Source organism: Oncorhynchus clarkii, chromosome 12, assembly GCF_045791955.1.
Source record: "Oncorhynchus clarkii lewisi isolate Uvic-CL-2024 chromosome 12, UVic_Ocla_1.0, whole genome shotgun sequence".
In the NCBI taxonomy this organism is placed as follows: Eukaryota; Metazoa; Chordata; class Actinopteri; order Salmoniformes; family Salmonidae; genus Oncorhynchus; species Oncorhynchus clarkii.
Genome location: NC_092158.1, coordinates 5,817,551 through 5,839,602, shown reverse-complemented (window position 1 = coordinate 5,839,602; position 22,052 = coordinate 5,817,551). Strand labels below are relative to the sequence as shown.

General features: G+C 43.2%; 1 protein-coding gene across 1 annotated transcript in view; it reads right to left on the bottom strand.

Annotated features, from left to right (window-relative positions):
* Nucleotides 1–14,588: 14,588 nt before the first annotated feature.
* Nucleotides 14,589–22,052, bottom strand: part of LOC139421845 (DCC netrin 1 receptor) — a 729,366-nt gene continuing 721,902 nt past the window's right edge. The window contains exon 29 of the mRNA XM_071172971.1: nt 14,589–15,128. Coding sequence (XP_071029072.1) covers nt 15,039–15,128 — 90 coding nt within the window. The 3' untranslated portion in view covers nt 14,589–15,038. The remainder of the gene's footprint in view (nt 15,129–22,052) is intronic.

The following is a 22,052-nucleotide window of genomic DNA, read 5'->3' as shown; positions in this document are numbered from 1 at the left end:
ACTGGGGTATTACTCTGGACTGGGGCATTAATATGGACTGGGGCATTACTCTGGACTGGGGCATTACTCTGGACTGGGGCATTACTCTGGACTGGGGCATTACTCTGGACTGGGGCATTACTCTGTCTCGTTGGTTCGTTCTACAACAGACCCAGATCACAGCATGACAAGGGAAGGTTCTATATTTAGTGCACTACCTTTGACCAAGCCAATAGAGCTCTGCTACACTACAAAGGGAATAGGATGCCTTTTGGGATGCAGACATACATCACAGCGTGGCGATCTGTTCCTGTAAGTAGGTCAACACATGAAACACGTCGACATTGTACGTGACTAGCCTGAGTCCCACATCTGTTCGTTGCTCTCTCAACAACTCCATTGTTTTGTGCTGCCTTTTCTTCCAGTCACATCAGTGGAGTTGGAAAGACAGCACAAACAGACGTAGGACACCAGGCTCTAATACTACCATTGGACACGGTCTCCACTACACTCCATTCTATTCTCATTGCTTATTTCATTAATGCTATTTTAGCTAAGCTAATAGAATGATCCTAACTAGCTAGCCCAGCTAGCATTGTCAGTGGGAGATTTGTTTGCTAAAAATGGAAATACGTTTGAGGATTGAAGCCTACTGTTAGCTATACTTCTAGGACACCTACACAGAGCAGGATAGCTGGTTAGCTAAAGAGCATCTTCGTATCTACCGACCTGGTTTTAATGTCTATGCTACAAACTGGTAATAATTAACTTCAGATGTTAATTTACTGTAGCTTGCTTACTGTGTCAATTTTTTATTTAACCTTTATTTAGCTAGGCAAGTCAGTTAAGAACAAATTCTTATTTTCAATGACGGTCTAGGAACAATTGGGTTAACTGCCCTGTTTAGGGGCAGAACGACAGATTTGTACCTTGTCAGCTCAGGGGTTTGAACTTGCAACCTTCCGGTTACTAGTCCAACGCTCTAACCACTAGGCTACCCTGCCACACCAGTCCAACGCTCTAACACTACGTCATTACATTTAGTGTGCACTACGTCATTACATTTAGTGTGCACTACGTCATTACATTTAGTGTGCACTACGTCATCACATGTAGTGTGCACTACGTCATCACATGTAGTGTGCTCTACGTCATCACATGTAGTGTGCACTACGTCATCACATGTAGTGTGCACTACGTCATCACATGTAGTGTGCACTACGTCATCACATTTAGTGTGCACTACGTCATCACATGTAGTGTGCACTACGTCATCACATTTAGTGTGCACTACGTCATCACATTTAGTGTGCACTACGTTATCACATGTAGTGTGGACTACGTCATCACATGTAGTGTGCACTACGTCATCACATGTAGTGTGCACTACGTCATCACATGTAGTGTGCTCTACGTCATCACATGTAGTGTGCACTACGTCATCACATGTAGTGTGGACTACGTCATCACATGTAGTGTGCACTACGTCATCACATGTAGTGTGCACTACGTCATCACATGTAGTGTGCTCTACGTCATCACATGTAGTGTGCTCTACGTCATCACATGTAGTGTGCTCTACGTCATCACATGTAGTGTGCACTACGTCATCACATGTAGTGTGCACTACGTCATCACATGTATTGTGCACTACGTCATCACATCTAGTGTGCACTACGTCATCACATTTAGTGTGCACTACGTCATCACATTTAGTGTGCACTACGTCATCACATGTAGTGTGCACCACGTCATCACATTTAGTGTGCACTACGTCATCACATGTAGTGTGCACTACGTCATCACATGTAGTGTGCACTACGTCATCACATGTAGTGTGGACTACGTCGTCGCATTTAGTGTGCACTACGTCATCACATGTAGTGTGCACTACATCATCACATTTAGTGTGCACTACGTCATCACATGTAGTGTGCATTACGTCATCACATTTAGTGTGCACTACATCATCACATTTAGTGTGCACTACGTCATCACATTTAGTGTGCACTACGTCATCACATGTAGTGTGCACCACGTCATCACATTTAGTGTGCACTACGTCATCACATGTAGTGTGCACTACGTCATCACATGTAGTGTGCACTTTGTCATCACATGTAGTGTGGACTACGTCGTCGCATTTAGTGTGCACTACGTCATCACATGTAGTGTGCACTACATCATCACATTTAGTGTGCACTACGTCATCACATGTAGTGTGCATTACGTCATCACATTTAGTGTGCACTACATCATCACATGTAGTGTGGACTACGTCGTCACATTTAGTGTGCACTACGTCATCACGTGTAGTGTGCACTACTTCGTCACATTTTGTGTGCACTACGTCATCACATGTAGTGTGCACTACGTCATCACGTGTAGTGTGCACTACGTCATCACGTGTAGTGTGCACTACGTCATCACGTGTAGTGTGCACTACGTCATCACGTGTAGTGTGCACTACGTCATCACATGTAGTGTGCTCTACGTCATCACATGTAGTGTGCACTACGTCATCACGTGTAGTGTGCACTACGTCATCACATGTAGTGTGCTCTACGTCATCACATGTAGTGTGCACTACGTCATCACATTTAGTGTGCACTACATCATCACATTTAGTGTGCACTACGTCATCACATTTAGTGTGCACTACGTCATCACATGTAGTGTGCACTACGTCATCACATGTAGTGTGCACTACTTCATCACATTTAGTGTGCACTACGTCATCACATGTAGTGTGCTCTACGTCATCACATTTAGTGTGCTCTACGTCATCACGTGTAGTGTGCACTACGTCATCACATGTAGTGTGCACTACGTCATCACGTGTAGTGTGCACTACGTCATCACGTGTAGTGTGCACTACGTCATCACGTGTAGTGTGCACTACGTCATCACGTGTAGTGTGCACTACGTCATCACGTGTAGTGTGCACTACGTCATCACATGTAGTGTGCTCTACGTCATCACATGTAGTGTGCACTACGCCATCACATGTAGTGTGCACTATGTCATCACATGTAGTGTGCACTACGTCATCACATTTAGTGTGCACTACGTCATCACATTTAGTGTGCACTACGTCATCACATGTAGTGTGCACTACGTCATCACATTTAGTGTACACTACGTCATCACATTTAGTGTGCACTACGTCATCACATGTAGTGTGCACTACGTCATCACGTGTAGTGTGCACTACGTCATCACATGTAGTGTGCACTACGTCATCACATGTAGTGTGCACTACGTCATCACATGTAGTGTGGACTACGTCATCACATGTAGTGTGCACTACGTCATCACATGTACTGTGCACTACGTCATCAGATGTAGTGTGCTCTACGTCATCACATGTAGTGTGCACTACGTCACTACATGTAGTGTGGACTACGTCATCACATGTAGTGTGCTCTACGTCATCACATGTAGTGTGCACTACGTCATCACATGTAGTGTGCTCTACGTCATCACATTTAGTGTGCTCTACGTCATCACGTGTAGTGTGCACTACGTCATCACATGTAGTGTGCACTACGTCATCACGTGTAGTGTGCACTACGTCATCACGTGTAGTGTGCACTACGTCATCACGTGTAGTGTGCACTACGTCATCACGTGTAGTGTGCACTACGTCATCACGTGTAGTGTGCACTACGTCATCACATGTAGTGTGCTCTACGTCATCACATGTAGTGTGCACTACGCCATCACATGTAGTGTGCACTATGTCATCACATGTAGTGTGCACTACGTCATCACATTTAGTGTGCACTACGTCATCACATTTAGTGTGCACTACGTCATCACATGTAGTGTGCACTACGTCATCACATTTAGTGTACACTACGTCATCACATTTAGTGTGCACTACGTCATCACATGTAGTGTGCACTACGTCATCACGTGTAGTGTGCACTACGTCATCACATGTAGTGTGCACTACGTCATCACATGTAGTGTGCACTACGTCATCACATGTAGTGTGGACTACGTCATCACATGTAGTGTGCACTACGTCATCACATGTAGTGTGCACTACGTCATCAGATGTAGTGTGCTCTACGTCATCACATGTAGTGTGCACTACGTCACTACGTCATCACATGTAGTGTGCTCTACGTCATCACATGTAGTGTGCACTACGTCATCACATGTAGTGTGCTCTACGTCATCACATGTAGTGTGCTCTACGTCATCACATGTAGTGTGCACTACGTCATCACATGTAGTGTGCTCTACGTCATCACATGTAGTGTGCTCTACGTCATCACATGTAGTGTGCACTACGTCATCACATGTAGTGTGCTCTACGTCATCACATGTAGTGTGCTCTACGTCATCACATGTAGTCTGCACTACGTCATCACGTGTAGTGTGCACTACGTCATCACATGTAGTGTGCACTACGTCATCACGTGTAGTGTGCACAACGTCATCACATGTAGTGTGCACTACGTCATCACATGTAGTGTGCTCTACGTCATCACATGTAGTGTGCACTACGTCATCACATGTAGTGTGCTCTACGTCATCACATGTAGTGTGCTCTACGTCATCACATGTAGTGTGCACTACGTCATCACATGTAGTGTGCTCTACGTCATCACATGTAGTGTGCACTACGTCATCACATGTAGTGTGCACTACGTCATCACATGTAGTGTGCACTACGTCATCACATGTAGTGTGCACTACGTCATCACATGTAGTGTGCTCTACGTCATCACATGTAGTGTGCACTACGTCATCACATGTAGTGTGCTCTACGTCATCACATGTAGTGTGCTCTACGTCATCACATGTAGTGTGCACTACGTCATCACATGTAGTGTGCTCTACGTCATCACATGTAGTGTGCACTACGTCATCACATGTAGTGTGCTCTACGTCATCACATGTAGTGTGCTCTACGTCATCACATGTAGTGTGCACTACGTCATCACATGTAGTGTGCTCTACGTCATCACATGTAGTGTGCTCTACGTCATCACATGTAGTGTGCACTACGTCATCACATGTAGTGTGCACTACGTCATCACATGTAGTGTGCACTACGTCATCACATGTAGTGTGCACTACTTCATCACATTTAGTGTGCACTACGTCATCACATGTAGTGTGCTCTACGTCATCACATTTAGTGTGCTCTACGTCATCACATGTAGTGTGCACTACGTCATCACATGTAGTGTGCTCTACGTCATCACATGTAGTGTGCACTACGTCATCACATGTAGTGTGCACTACATCATCACGCACTAATTTTGGATCTGAAACAAATCAGTTTGATGAAAACACACCACTGGAAACTTCATGCAGATTTTTTAATGTTCGCATGAAAATATGTTGCCAATAGTAAGGAAGCTATAAAATAAAAAGAGAGTCAGTCACCCTATATATATATATATATATATATATATACAATATTGGATAGGAACCTAGCTACTGACAACTACCTCATGGCTAAATCGCTATGCTAATGTAAAAACATTCCACCCATTTGTAAAAGTTACCCGACACTAGCTAGCTAGCCAGCCCCGACAGAAGGGCGAAACAATCGATAACATAATTATTTAAAAATTATGGAGAATTAATAATTGGTTGACCCTCCAGAACACAGCATGACAAGGAAATACATCCCAAATTGCACCCTATTCTATATTTAGTGCACTACCTAGAACCTAGCTACTGACAACTACCTCATGGCTAAATCGCTATGCTAATGTATAAACATTCCACCCATTTGTAAAAGTTACCCGACATTAGCTAGCTAGCCAGCCCCGACAGAAGGGCGAAACAATCGATAACATAATTATTTAAAAATTATGGAGAAGAGTATGTGACTATAATAATTGGTTGACCCTCTTTTGGCAGCAATGATCTCAACCCAAAAGTTTTCTTCACAACGGTCATGAGGAATTCTGAACCATTCCTCTTTACAAAACTCTTTCAGTTCAGCAATATTCTTGGGATGTCTGGTGTGATTCGCTCTATTGAGGTCCTGACACTGCATCTCAATCAGGTTAAGGTCAGGACTCTGACTGTGCCACTCCAGAAGGCGTATTTTCTTCTGTTGAAGCTATTCTGTTGTTGATTTACCTCTGTGTTTTGGGTCGTTGCCCTGTTACATCACCCAACTTCTGTTGAGCTTCAATTGGCGGACAGATAGCCTAACATTCTCCTAGCAAAATGTCTTCATACACTTGGGAATTCATTTTTCTGTCGATGACAGCAAGCTGTCCAGGCCCTGAGGCAACAAAACAGCCCCAAACCATGATGCTCCCTACACCATACTTTACAGTTGGGATGAGGTTTTGATGCTGTTGTGCTGTGCCTTTTTCCTCCACATAGTGTTGTGTGCTCCTTCCAAACAACTCAACTGTAGTTTCATCTGTCCACAGAATATTTTGCCAGTAGCACTGTGGAACATCCAGGTGCACTTTTGCAAACTTCAGACGTGCAGCAATGTTTTTTTTGGGGGGGCAGCGGTAGCTTCTTCCGTGGTGTCCTCCCATGAACACCATTCTTGTTTAGTGTTTCACGTATCGTAGACTCGTCAACAGAGATGTTAGCATGTTCCAGAGATTTTTGTAAGTCTGACACAATTTTTTCTTAACCTCATTGAGCATTCTGCGCTGTGCTCTTGCAGTCATCTTTGCAGGACGGCCATTTATTCTCCATTTATAGACAATTTGTCTTACCAAGGACTGATGAACATCAAGGCTTTTAGAGATACTTTTGTAACCCTTTCCATCTTTAAGCAAGTCAGAACTCCTTAATCTTAGGTCTTCTGAGATATCTTTTGTTTGAGTCATGGTTCACATCAGGCAATGCTCCTTGTGAATAGCAAACTCAAATTTTGTCAGTGTTTTTTATAGGGCAAAGCAAATCTAACCAACATCTCCAATCTCCTCTCACTGATTGGACTCCAGGTTAGAGGACTCCTGACTTCAATTAACTTTTGGAGAAGTCATTTGACTAGGGGGTTCACACATTTTTTTTCCAAACTACACTGTGAATGTTTAAATGATGTATTCAATATAAACAAGAAAAATACAATAATTTGTGTGTTATTAGTTTAAGCACACTAAATGTGTCTATTGTTGTGACTTAGATGAAGATCAGATCACATTTGATGACCAATTGATACAGAAATCCAGGTCATTCCATGGGGTTCACATACTGTTTCTTGTCGCTGTTAGTGATAAACGCTTTGCATTTCTGATATATTTTGACTGTTGGGATTATTTAATTAAATTATAAAAGTATTATAATTCATAATGTGATGTGCTCACACACAACAATTTCCTATCTGTCTTGAATGACCATGAAATGGAGCACCACCTGTTGTGTTGGTGTTAGTGGTCCCTGGAAGCTAAGCTAAGCAAACTGTTGGCAAACTTTTAGCTAAGAAACTGTTGACTAAATGTTAGCTAAGAAGCTGTTGGCTAAATGTTATCTAAGATAACTATTGGTTAAATATTAGCTAACCTAATTGGTGGCTAAATGTTAGCTAAACTAACTGTTGGCTAAATGTTAGCTAAATGTTAGCTAACTGTTGCCTTTATCTAATGTTCAGTTAGTCCTAACCTTTGGCTACCATGGCTAAGCTAAAGTATGCATTTAGCTCTCTTGTAAACTAAGGTAACTATGTTGGCTAAAGTTCTCCTCTGTTACCAGGCATTCAGTCTATCTAATGCTCAGTCAGTCAGTCAGTTGGCTAAACACTCTCCTGGAAGCTAAGCTAAGCTAACTGTTGGCTAATCAAACTGTTAGTGTAACTGTAGCCCTCCTGTCCGTCTCTAGCGAGGCATTCAGTCTATCTAATGCTCAGTCAGTCAGTCAGTTGGCTAAACACTCTCCTGGAAGCTAAGCTAAGCTAACCGTTGGCTAATCAAACTGTTAGTGTAACTGTAGCCCTCCTGTCCGCCTCTAGCGAGGCCTTCAGTCTATCTAATGCTCAGTCAGTTAGTCAGTTGGCTAAACACTCTCCTGGAAGCTAAGCTAAGCTAACTGTTGGCTAATCAAACTGTTAGTGTAACTGTAGCCCTCCTGTCCGTCTCTAGCGAGGCCTTCAGTCTATCTTATCCTCAGTCGGTGTTTTAGTCCTAACCTCTGGGTGGATGATGGAGGAGGGAGTGAAGGAATGGATGAAAGACAAACAGAAGGCATTTTTACGAGTCTCCCCTCCCCTCGCTGTCCCCACCAGTGGAGCGTCTGTCACAGCATATGTCTGGGCTCTGCTGCTAAGGTGGCCTATTAATCAGAACAGTTATCCAGTAATATTCCTTCATAGCTGCCTTCATCACTCTGTTATCCAGCTAGTCAGACATATTCCCTCAGAGCTGCCTTCATCACTCGGTACCAGTCCAGTTTGTCAGAAATATTCTGTATCTTCATATCCCTTACCCCTTGCATTTACATTTTATTATTTTACCAGACGCTCTTATCCATAGCAATTTACATTAGTGAGAGCATGCATACATTTTCATACTTTTCTCCTTTTCCCCCCGTGGGAATCGAACCCAAAACCCTGGTGTTGCAAGCGCAACATTACCAGCTGAGCTACACGGGACCAGCCTATCCCTTAACTCAAACCCTAGCATATCCCTTAACCCAGACCCTAGCATATCCATTATCCCAGACCCTAACCTATCCCTTAACCCAGACCCTAGCATATCCCTTAACCCAGACCCTAGCATATCCATTAACCCAGACCCTAACCTATCCCTTAACCCAGACCATAACCTAACCCTTAAACCAGACCCTAGCCTGACCCTTAACCCAGACCCTAACCTATCCCTCAACCCAGACCCAGACCCTAACCTAACCCTTAACCCAGACCCTAGCCTAACCATTAACCCCGACCCTAACCTATCTCTTAACCCAGAACCTAACCTATCCCTTAACCTAACCTATCCCTTAACCCAGACCCTAGCCTAACCCTTAACCCAGACCCTAACCTAACCTATCCCTTAACCCAGACCCTAACCTAACCCTTAACCCAGACCCTAACCTAGACTAGAGCGAAACAACTGACGTGCATGTTCATCAAAGTCGACCTATGACAGGAACATGTAGGGATCAGTAGGGGAAGTCTGACTTGACATGGTTTTATACCCGGGAATAATCCATAAATACACCAAACGCTATAGGCAGCATATATAGGGTGAGACCTATATGTTAACCTCTATAAACAGGGTGACAGGACAATGAAAACATTATATATATATATATATATATATATATATATATTTGTTACCTTTATTTAACTAGCAAGTCAGTTAAGAACAAATCTGAATACTTATGTATATTTAATTATGTCATATTTAATATGATTATTTTTAACATTTGCAAAAATTTCTAGCAACGTGTTTTTGCTTTGTCATTATGGGTTATTGTGATGTCATTATGGGTTATTGTGATGTCATTATGGGTTCTTGTGATGTCATTATGGGCTACTGTATAGATTGATTAACTTTTTAATCCATAATAGAATAAGGCTGTAATTGAACAAAATGTGGAAAAAGTCATGGAGTCTAATTACATTCCAAATGCACTGTAACTTAAGTGGTTAAATGTCACTCATTTTTTTTACATATTCTAAAGAGTCCTTGGGCTAGATTCTATAAGCTCTGTGCTAGCTGACACCCACATCGCGGTTGTTATGGCGGTGTCACCACTTTGACTGCTCCCAATGCAGTTACACCTCCGACATCGCCAAAATATCAGCTATGCAGGCTATCACCGGTTAACGCTTGATCTGATTGAATCTAGGTCCCGTGTTACATTTTTACAGCTACGACAGGAGTTTTCCTTTTTTTGTTGTGATATTAGGAGTACGATATGTCATCAATTTTCTTCAACGTGTCTTGATTATGTCTTGCTCTGTTAATCCATCTTCACCCTTCATCCGGGTGGCAGCTAACACACGGAAGATGACAGTCACCTTCTAGTCGTCTGTTCAAGAGAGGACAGGGCTCGACTTGCCTCAGGAGGTTTTCACTCAGGCTTGCATCTGAAATGGCACCCTATTCCCTGTATACTGTAGTGCAGTACTTTTGACCAGGAGCCCATAGGGTTCTGGTCTAAAGTAGTGCACTACATAGGGAATTAGGGTGCCATTTGGGACGCTGTCCTCGTCTGTTTAGAGACGTGACGACTTGACTTTGCTTCTGGAGTTTTTCACACAGTCTTCGTTATAGCTACAGATAGACTCCACGTAAAAATGGCAAAATGGTATTTTGTATCAAAACTTTATTTATCAAACAAAAAGAATACACCATCGAAATACCATTTCTATTTAAAAAAAAGAAAAAAAAGAAAAATGAACAGTGGAACTGCTTGCTCCACAGTGCATTACAAAACCAGCAATTGTATACAACGTTGTGGATAGAAACAGACAACAAGAAGATGTTTCTTACTCTTTATAATAATAAGATAATAATAAGATACGCACTTATGTCTTATTCCCTTCTTCGCTTTAAATGAACAAAATGTACACTTTTAATATTGTACAATCACTAAATCTAATTTGGTTAACAATTAAACAAAAATAAAAAATGCGGACAATTTTTAAGTATGAATTCAAAGAACATGTAGTTAGTTAGGACTTGTTTCTGGATATTTCACCTTCTCAACAGTCATCACCGTTTTGTTAGTAAAAAGAGTGTGGTCCTTTCTTGTTATAACCAATAATCCATTACAGGTTATAACCTATAGCCTATCATACAAAACAGGTTATAACCTATAGCCTGTCATACAAAACAGGTTATAACCTTTAGCCTGTCATACAAAACAGGTTATAACCTATAGCCTGTCATACAAAACAGGTTATAACCTATAGCCTGTCATACAAAACAGGTTATAACCTATAGCCTGTCATACAAAACAGGTTATAACCTATAGCCTGTCATACAAAACAGGTTATAACCTATAGCCTGTCATACAAAACAGGTTATAACCTATAGCCTGTCATACAAAACAGGTTATAACCTATAGCCTGTCATACAAAACAGGTTATAACCTATAGCCTGTCATCCATAACAGTTTATCAAATGCACTTGTTATTCAAATATCCAGCCAATCTAGACAGTTTGGGTAAATTGTGACATGATAGATGTCTGTGTAAGGCTGCAACTCAAGCTATCTACGGGTGACTTCCTTTTCTGAGAGGACGTGCTATCCTGTACGGTATCCAAATTAGGACTAACTGCTTGTGACTCCAGAGTCTGTCCTAATATTGATACCGCAATCATGATGTGGCTGATGGGAGAATGACAACAGGAAGAGGGCATTAAATGGGATGGACACCTTCCTAACAGTATTGAGAATGAGATCTTGAATGGGTTTTTCCAAATGTCGTTCCCCCCCCCCCATTACTAAACTACATGTCCAGAATGATCACGTCGTTCTTCATAAATTATAGTAATGTGCGCTCTAAATAATATATTACATTTTATCATAAAAAGTCCCCTCCCCACACCCACCCACAGTCAATGAGTTAACTAGCAATTTGTCCTTCAGTTGCTCTATGGAACTGTACAATGGAAGAAGAAAAAAAACATGACACCCTATTCCCTATATAGTGCACTACTTTTGACCAAAGTCCATAGGGCTTGAGTCCAAAGTAGGGCACGAAATAGGGAATAGGATTCCATTCGGGACTGACTCATTTTTTTTTCATGTTGTCTTGCTTCAGCGGTCCTTTCTCCAGGGTAATACACATGTACAGCATACAATAAAATATAGAGCCATGGTCTGCCTGTCTGTCGTTCAGAAGAGAGAAGACTATGTCGACAGGACTTCATAGCTCATTTGTTACCCTGCACTAAGGGCGAGGCAAAGAGAGAGAAAAAAAAAATCACGTTTCATATTTTCATACAGATCTCCATACAAATAAAGTGACCAACGAAGAGAAATACTAAGAACGGAAAAGCAAACGTATAGGCACATAGAACATCTCCATTTTTCTCAACAAATTAAAAATACATTTAAAAAAAAAAAGTATTTAAAAGAAAATACCACTAAAAAAAACCAAAACAATGTTGTGTTTCATTAGTCCACTGCTGAAAACAATACTAAAAATGTTTTGCAGGTCAGCAATCAAGTTTCCAAGATGTATAACGTTAAAATTCTAGAACGTGTCCTAAACGCATCATACTGTGTGACATGTTCTGGACTTTTCAATATTCTAGATCTTGAAAACTAGATTTTGATTTGTGGAATTTTCCTTTAAGGGCAAACAGATAAAAAAGAAAACCCCAAATGGTACAACGTAGAATGAGAGCACACTCGACAGTTTGTTGTGAGGAAATAAAGACATTGTTCTGTGATGAGTCGTCTGATCTGTGACTTTTCTTTCCCTCTATTCTAAACCATTTGAATGTCTCACTGGCACAGACATCAATACCATATTCAGCATTGTTACTATTTCCAGTCGGTGTCCTAATATGAATCCTAACATTTGATACAGTATAATGAATTCAACCCATTATCTCCTGCGTTCTAATCTAAACATGTTCTGAATGACAATGTAGCTAACGCTTTATCTCCTGCGTTCTAATCTAAACATGTTCTGAATGACAATGTAGCTAACGCTTTATCTCCTGTGTTCTAATCTAAACATGTTCTGAATGACAATGTTGCTAACGCTTTATCTCCTGCGTTCTAATCTAAACATGTTCTGAATGACAATGTAGCTAACGCTTTATCTCCTGCGTTCTAATCTAAACATGTTCTGAATGACAATGTAGCTAATGCTTTATCTCCTGTGTTCTAATCTAAACATGTTCTGAATGACAATGTAGCTAACGCTTTATCTCCTGCGTTCTAATCTAAACATGTTCTGAATGACAATGTAGCTAACGCTTTATCTCCTGCGTTCTAATCTAAACATGTTCTGAATGACAATGTAGCTAACCCTTTATCTCTCTGGGACAATCCATCTTCAGAGGGGGGAAAAAAAATATAGAGGCTTGCAAATGATAAAGGGAGCACAGTTACCGTGGGTTACCAGAATCAAACATGCGAATATTGATGTCCTATTTTCATGGCGATTAATGATTCATTTATCACTTAAGTGGTACATATTGATGCCATGTTTTGTTAAAAGGCTTCAGGTTATGTACAGTATCTATCCTCAGTGATGCATAGCAACCCATGCAGCCCCGTAATGTAAAACTAGATTAGAAGCCAGTAGGGTTTAATCAATTGGTTTAAAAATAGTTGTACTGCAGCTTTGACAGAACTGCTGATGTAAAAATATACTATATGAAATCATATAATCGTTTATCATATAAAAATGACCAAAACAAACCCCTGTGTGATCACATTGTTAACCACACTGTTAGTCAGTCAACCGTACAACCTTAAACTGAGGTACATGTGTCTGTCTCATGAAAACCTTAACTGTTAAAATGACGACTCATCAATAGCATCAACGCCGCCATAATCAACAACAAAAAATAAACATCTCTCGGGGGTTTTAATAATGCACAAGACGCTGTATGTTGTGAATAAGGTGGTATTAACCAAAACAATGGATTGTTCAGAGTAAATAACATACATTCCTACAAAAGCCTTCCAACCCCTGTAAATACCATTTGATACTGTCTTGATTCCCAGTACGTTCCAAGACCATTCATACGTTGACTGGAGCGCCTGGTTATAATTCTTGGTGTTGTTTTAACGATTTCAACAGCTGTCTGTAGTTGTGATATAGGGTAGCAACACAACCAGGACAGACGTTCAGTTGAGGAGCAGCAACACAAATGGACCTGAACAAGGATCCAGAACTTTCCAGAGTCTGAAGTTGGTTCTGTAGAGTCCGTATTGAGATGATCCAGTACCCGGGGCCTAACCAGTGTTCCTCACAGCCTGTAGAATGTTCTAGGCTGTGGTCACTGACTGTGTCACTGTTTTAGGAAAGAGAAAAGGGAGCGTGTGTAAAGGTGTCCATATTTGGACAGCCTCGGGTTCACAAGGAGTTGGTGTACGTTTCATTCCAACGCCGTAAGGGTGTGGTTACTGTGAGACCTCTCATGTTGTCTCACAACATCACCAGGCAACGAGGGGTCCGGGTGAACGTTGGTGAACTAGGGGTCCAGGGAAACGTTGGTGAACGAGGGGTCCAGGGAAGCGTTGGTGAACGAGGGGTCCAGGGAAGCGTTAGTGAACGAGGGGTCCAGGGACACGTTGGTGAACGAGGGGTCCAGGGAAACGTTGGTGAACGAGGGGTCCAGGGACACGTTGGTGAACTAGGGGTCCAGGGAAACGTTGGTGAACGAGGGGTCCAGGGAAACGTTGGTGAACGAGGGGTCCAGGGAAACGTTGGTGAACGAGGGGTTCCAGGGAAGCGTTGGTGAACGAGGGGTCCGGCTGAACGTTGGTGAACGAGGGGTCCAGGGAAGCGTTGGTGAACGAGGGGTCCAGGGAAACGTTGGTGAACGAGGGGTCCGGGTGAACGTTGGTGAACGAGGGATTCCAGGGAAATGTTGGTGAACGAGGGGTCCAGGGAAATGTTGGTGTCTGGAGATATTAACCAATCCAAAGGTCTAATACTATAGACCCAGCTGTAACACTTGTGCCTTCAGTTCAAAGTTCAATCCAAAACACCAGTAACGCACAAGGAAACCCTCCAAAATGAACATTGATAAATGAAAACTCAAAAGGTGGTGTTTTAAAGGGAAATCAACACTAGGGAAATCTTTTAGATTCTCCTTAATCGTTAGTCTTGATGTTTTGGGATTACAGAGAGGTCTGTCAGGGGGGTTGGTTACTGTATTTATAGGGGTACAGAGAGGTATGTTACTGGTTATAGTATTATAGGGTTACATAGAGGTCTGTTAGAAGGGTTGGTTACAGTATTTGGGGGAGGGGGGGGGGGGGGGTGGAGAAGTATCTGTGTTTCTGAGGTTCTGACACCATACCCCCCCTCTCTGTGCCCTGCCCTATGGTGTAATACTGTGGTTCTGCTGTCTGTGCTGCTGCTGTTAAGGTCTGACGGACTGTCTGGGTGGGACTCTCTGCCAGGGCAGCTGGGGTTAAAAGGCCGAGCCAGTGATGGCGTTGAGTTGCTTCATGAGTCCCTCTAGGCTCGCCATCTGTTCACTCAAGTCGTCCTGTTCGTAAACCTAGAAGATAAAAAACAAAAGTCCTCTGTCACACAAAGTCAAAAAAGGGTAATTGTCCAGAAGAACTCGTGTTACGGTGTAGATTTTAGGACATCCTCAGCCTCATAACTCCTTGAGGCAATCGTCAACCCTTCTTGAGTTTGTCCTAAAATGCACACCGTACCAAAAGTGCAGGATACATACAGTACCCATATATTGGTATGATCATACAGTACTTTATATATTACAATCAAATGCCGACCGCATTATCTACCAAGAGAATTCTCTTCGATTATAACCACAGCCCTGTAGACACCTCGACGGCCCTGAAAGAACTTCATTGGACTCTATGTAAACTGGAAACCACATATCCTGAGGCTGCATTTATTGTAGCTGGGGATTTTAACAAGGCTAATCTGAAAACAAGGCTCCCTAAATTTTATCAGCATATCGAATGCGCGACCCGGGCTGGTAAAACCCTGGATCATTGTTACTCTGACTCCCGCGACGCATACAACGACCTCCCCCGCCCTCCATTCGGCACATCTGACCACCACTCCATTTTAATGCTCCCAGCCTATAGACAGAAACTACTTTAAATCAGGGCAAGGCGACCGGAAACATGACCGAATACAAACAGTGTAGCTATTCCCTCCGCAAGGCAATCAAACAAGGTAAGCATCAGTATACTGTAGAGACAAAGTAGAGTCACAATTCAACGGCTCAGACATGAGAGGTATGTGGCAGGGTCTACAGACACGGACTACAAAAATAAAACCAGCCCCGTCACGGACCAGGATGCCTTGCTCCCAGACAAACTAAACAACTTCTTTGCTCGCTTTGAGGACAATACAGTGCCACCGACACGGCCCGCTACCAAAACCTGTGGGCTCTCCTTCACTGCAGCCAACGTGAGTAAAACATTTAAACGTGTTAACCCTCGCAAGGCTGCAGGCCCAGATGGCATCCCTAGCAGTGTCCTCAGAGCATGCGCAGACCAGCTGGCTGGTGTGTTTATGGACATATTCAATCAATCCTTATCACAGTCGGCTGTTCCCACATGCTTCAAGAGGGCCACCATTGTTCCTGATCCCAAGAAAGCAAAGGTAACTGAGCGAAATGACTATCGCCCCGTAGCACTCACTTCCGTCATCATGAAGTGCTTTGAGAGACTAGTCAAGGATCATATCACCTCCAGCCTATCTGACACCCTAGACCCACTCCAATTTGCTTACCGCCCCAATAGGTCCACAGACGACGCAATCGCAATCACACTGCCCTGACCCATCTGGACAAGAGGAATACCTATGTAAGAATGCTGTTCATCGACAACAGCTCAGCATTTAATACTATAGTACCCTCCAAACTTGTTATCAGGCTCGAGACCCTGGGTGATCATACTGTACTTTATATTGGTTTGATCTTACAGTACTTTATATTGCTGTGATCTCACAGTACATTATATTGCTGTGATCATACAGTACTTTATATTGCTGTGATCATACATTACTTTATATTGCTGTGATCATACAGTACTTTATATTGGTGTGATCATACAGTACTTTATATTGGTATGATACATACAGTACTTTATATTGGTGTGATCATACAGTACTTTATATTGCTGTGATCATACCGTACTTTATATTGCTGTGATCATGAAGTACGTTATATTGGTGTGATCATACAGTACGTTATATTGGTGTGATCATACAGTACTTTATATTGCTGTGATCATACAGTACTTTATATTGCTGTGATCATACAGTACTTTATATTCCTGTGATCATACAGTACTTTATATTGCTGTGATCATACAGTACTTTATATTGCTGTGATCATGAAGTACTTTATATTGGTGTGATCATACAGTACTTTCTATTGCTGTGATCATACAGTACTTGAATCTTTAAAAAGTGTCAAAATTGTGTATAGCTTCCAGGAAAACAGCATCAATATCACTTAGCTTAAGCATTGGCTTACAAGCGGAACGACAAGTGGATCACCATGGTGATTCTCCCACAGTGTGTGTGTTTGTTAATATGTTTGTGTTTGTTGACATTCCGGATCTGGTTACTTTCCTCTCTCTCTATCTGTATCCTGCAGTCAGACAGTTCCCCCCTCTCTCTCTCTCTCTCTCTTCTCTCTCTCTCTCTCTCTCTCTCTCTCTCTCTCTCTCTCTCTCTCTCTCTCTCTCTCTCTCTCTCTCTCTCTCTCTCTCTCTCTCTCTCTCTCTCTCTCTCTCTCTCTCTCTCTCTCTGACCTCCAGTCAGACAGCTTCCTCTCTCTCTCTCTCTCTCTCTCTCTCTCTCTCTCTCTCTCTCTCTCTCCATCTGTGACCTCCAGTCAGACAGCTTCCTCTCTCTCTCTCCATCTGTGACCTCCAGTCAGACAGCTTCCTCTCTCTCTCCATCTGTGACCTCCAGTCAGACAGCTTCCTCTCTCTCTCCATCTGTGACCTCCAGTCAGACAGCTTCCTCTCTCTCTCCATCTGTGACCTCCAGTCAGACAGCTTCCTATATCTCTATCTGTGATCTCCAGTAAGACAGCTTCCTCTCTCTCTCTAGCTGTGACCTCCAGTCAGACAGCTTCCTCTCTCTCTCCATCTGTGACCTCCAGTCAGACAGCTTCCTCTCTCTCTCCATCTGTGACCTCCAGTCAGACAGCTTCCTCTCTCTCTCCATCTGTGACCTCCAGTCAGACAGCTTCCTATCTCTCTCCATCTGTGACCTCCAGTCAGACAGCTTCCTCTCTCTCTCCATCTGTGACCTCCAGGTAGACAGCTTCCTCTCTCTCTCCATCTCCATCTGTGACCTCCAGTGAGACAGCTTCCTATATCTCTATCTGTGATCTCCAGTAAGACAGCTTCCTCTCTCTCTCTAGCTGTGACCTCCAGTCAGACAGCTTCCTCTCTCTCTCCATCTGTGACGTCCAGTCAGAAAGCTTGCTCTCTCTCTCCATCTGTGAACTCCAGTCAGACAGCTTCCTCTCTCCACCTGTGACCTCTAGTCAGACAGCTTCATCTCTCTCCATCTGTGACCTCCAGTCAGACAGCTCCTCCCTCTCTATCTGTGACCTCCAGTCAGACAGCTTCCTCCCTCTCTATCTGTGACCTCCAGTCAGACAGCTTCATCCCTCTCTCTCTGTGACCTCCAGTCAGACAGCTTCATCCCTCTCTCTCTGTGACCTCCAGTCAGACAGCTTCATCCCTCTCTCTCTATGACCTCCAGTCAGACAGCTTCCTGCCTCTCTATCTGTGACCTCCAGTCAGACAGCTTCATCCCTCTCTCTCTGTGACCTCCAGTCAGACAGCTTCATCCCTCTCTCTCTGTGACCTCCAGTCAGACAGCTTCATCCCTCTCTCTCTGTGACCTCCAGTCAGACAGCTTCATCCCTCTCTCTCTGTGACCTCCAGTCAGACAGCTTCATCCCTCTCTCTCTGTGACCTCCAGTCAGACAGCTTCATCCCTCTCTATCTGTGACCTCCAGTCAGACAGCTTCATCCCTCTCTATCTGTAACCTCCAGTCAGACAGCTTCATCCCTCTCCATCTGTGACCTCCAGTCAGACATCTTCCCCCCTCTCTCCATCTGTGACCTCCAGTCAGACATCTTCCTCCCTCTCTCCATCTGTGATCTCCAGTCAGACAGCTTCCTCCCTCTCTCCATCTGTGACCTCCAGTCAGACAGCTTCATCCCCCTCGCTATCTGTGACCTCCAGTCAGACATCTTCCTCCCACTCTCTATCTGTGACCTCCAGTCAGACATCTTCCTCCCCCTCTCAATCTGTGACCTCCAGTCAGACATCTTCCTCTCTGTCTATCTGTGACCTCCAGTCAGACATCTTCCTCCCCCTCTCCATCTGTGACCTCCAGTCAGACAGCTTCATCCCTCTCTCTCTGTGACCTCCAGTTAGACAGCTTCATCCCTCTCTATCTGTGACCCCCAGTCAGACATCTTCCTCCCTCTCTCTATCTGTGACCTCCAGTCAGACAGCTTCATCCCTCTCTCTCTGTGACCTCCAGTCAGACAGCTTCATCCCTCTCTACCTGTGACCTCCAGTCAGACATCTTCCTCCCCCTCTCTATCTGTGACCTCCAGTCAGACAGCTTCATCCCTCTCTATCTGTGACCTCCAGTCAGACATCTTCCTCCCCCTCTCTATCTGTGACCTCCAGTCACACAGCTTCATCCCTCTCTATCTGTGACCTCCAGTCAGACAGCTTCCTCTCTCTCTATCTGTGACCTCCAGTCAGACATCTTCCTCCCCCTCTCTATCTGTGACCTCCAGTCAGACATCTTCCTCCCTCTCTCTATCTGTGACCGCCAGTCAGACATCTTCCTCCCCCTCTCTATCTGTGACCTCCAGTCAGACAGCTTCATCCCTCTCTACCTGTGACCTCCAGTCAGACATCTTCCTCCCCCTCTCTATCTGTGACCTCCAGTCAGACATCTTCATCCCTCTCCATCTGTGACCTCCAGTCAGACAGCTTCATCCCTCTCTATCTGTGACCTCCAGTCAGACATCTTCATCCCTCTCCATCTGTGACCTCCAGTCAGACATCTTCCTCCCTCTCTCTCTCTATCTATCTATGACCTCCTGTCAGACAGCTGAAACTGCTAAAGTGCTAAACTGGTCCACCAGAACCCATCATTATTTTTGTTAAATGTTTGACAGAAGATCTATGTCCTTGTTGTGATCCATTTCAAGATAAATCTGTTGTTTTCTTCTTAAAGCAGACCCTGAGCATAACCCCTGTGATGGTAAACTGAAGGTGCATGGACATGCTTCAGAGAGTTTATATAAAAGCACATGCTTTCATCAGCTCCACAGTTTAATACGTTTTACTAAATGAATCCTAGATTATCCTTTAAATCTTACTAAATGAATCCTAGATTATCCTTTAAATCTTACTAAATGAATCCTAGATTATCCTTTAAATCTTACTAAATGAATCCTAGATTATCCTTTAAATCTTACTAAATGAATCCTAGATTATCCTTTAAATCTTACTAAATGAATCCTAGATTATCCTTTAAATCTTACTAAATGAATCCTAGATTATCCTTTAAATCTTACTAAATGAATCCTAGACTATCCTTTAAATCTTACTAAATGAATCCTAGATTATCCTTTAAATCTTACAAAATGATTCCTAGATTATCCTTTAAATCTTACTAAATGAATCCTAGATTACCCTTTAAATCTTACTAAATGAATCCTAGATTACCCTTTAAATCTTACTAAATGAATCCTAGATTACCCTTTACATTTTACTAAATTAATCCTAGATTACCCGTTAAATCTTACTAAATAAGGTTGGGGACCATCATGAAATTACCATCTCCCTTATTACTAGCTGATGAAGCCTTGGTGACACAGCACTGATGTACAATTATCGGAGTGTGTGTGTGTTTGTGTGTCTAGCTTTTCCTCCAAAAATTATTTACATTTACATGACAGTTATACATTACATTACAGTTATAAACTACTGGGCCTCTGTCCAATCCCCTTTTTGGTGGGATAATGTAAATACTTGGGTATAATGTAAGTCCTTGGGGGATAATGCAATGCTGTGGGGGATAATGTAACTCCGTGGGGGATAATAAAGGTAAAAAAATGATGTAACTCTGGATGGGATATTGTAACTCCGTGGGGGATAATGTAAAAACTTGGGTATAATGTACATCCTTGAGGATAATGTAAGTCCTTGGGGATAATGTAAATACTTGGGTATAATGTAAGTCCTTGGGGGATCATGTAAGTACTTGGGGGATAATGTAACTCCGGGGGGATCATGTAAGTCCTTGGGGGATAATGTAACTCCGTGGGGATAATGTAAGTCCTTGGGGGATAATGTAAATACTTGGGTATAATGTAAGTCCTTGAGGGATCATGTAAGTCCTTCGGGGATAATGTAACTCCGTGGGTGATAATGTAAGTCCTTGGGGGATAAATCAACTCTGTGGGGGATAATGCAAGTGCCTGGGGGTAATGTAAATCTGTGGGGGATAATGTAAATCCGTGGGGGATACGGTAAGTCCTTGGGGGATAATGTAAATACGTGGGTATAATGTACATCCTTGGGGGATAATGTAAGTCCTTGGGGGTTAATGTAAGTCCTTGGGGGATAATGTAAGTCCTTGGGGGATAATGTAAGTCCTTGGGGGATAATGTAAGTCCTTGGGGGATAATGTAAGTCCAGTTTAATGTTCTATTTTCTGCTGCTGCTGCGGAGGAGGAGGGTTGTTCCACACCACTCTGATAAAAGAGAAAAACATACACACACCCCTAAGCATCTTGGTGCTTGGCGGCTTGGCGGGGAGAAAAGATGAGCATATAAAGTGTGTGATCGATGCCAGCCTATTTGGAGAGACTCCCACTGATGAGAAAAGGATCAATTACAAAGATATGTGGGATGGATAGAAAGATGCTGACCTTTCGAGGCAATCTCTTCTCCCCCTCTTCTCCTCATCTCTCTCATCTCCCCCTCTTCTCCTCATCTCCCCCCTCTCTCTCTCTCCCTCTCTCTCTCTCTCTCTCTCTCTCTCTCTCTCTCTCTCTCTCTCTCTCTCCTCCCCATCTCTCTCTCTTCTCCCCCTCTTCTCCACATCTCCCCCCTCTCTCTCTCTCTCTCTCAGTCTCTCTTTCTCTCTCTCTCTCTCTCTCTCCTCCCCATCTCTCTCTCTCCTCCCCATCTCTCTCTCTCTCTCTCTCTCTCTCTATCTCTCCCTCTTCTCCTCATCTCTCTCTTCTCCCCCTCTTCTCCACATCTCCCCCCTCTCTCTCTCTCTCTCTCTCTCTCTCTCTCTCTCTCTCTCTCTATCTCTCCCTCTCCTCGCCATCTCTCTCTCTCTCTCTCTCTTTACACCTCTCATCTCTCCCTCGCCTCCCCATCTCTCTCTCTCTCTTTACTCCTCTCATCTCTCCCTCGCCTCCCCATCACT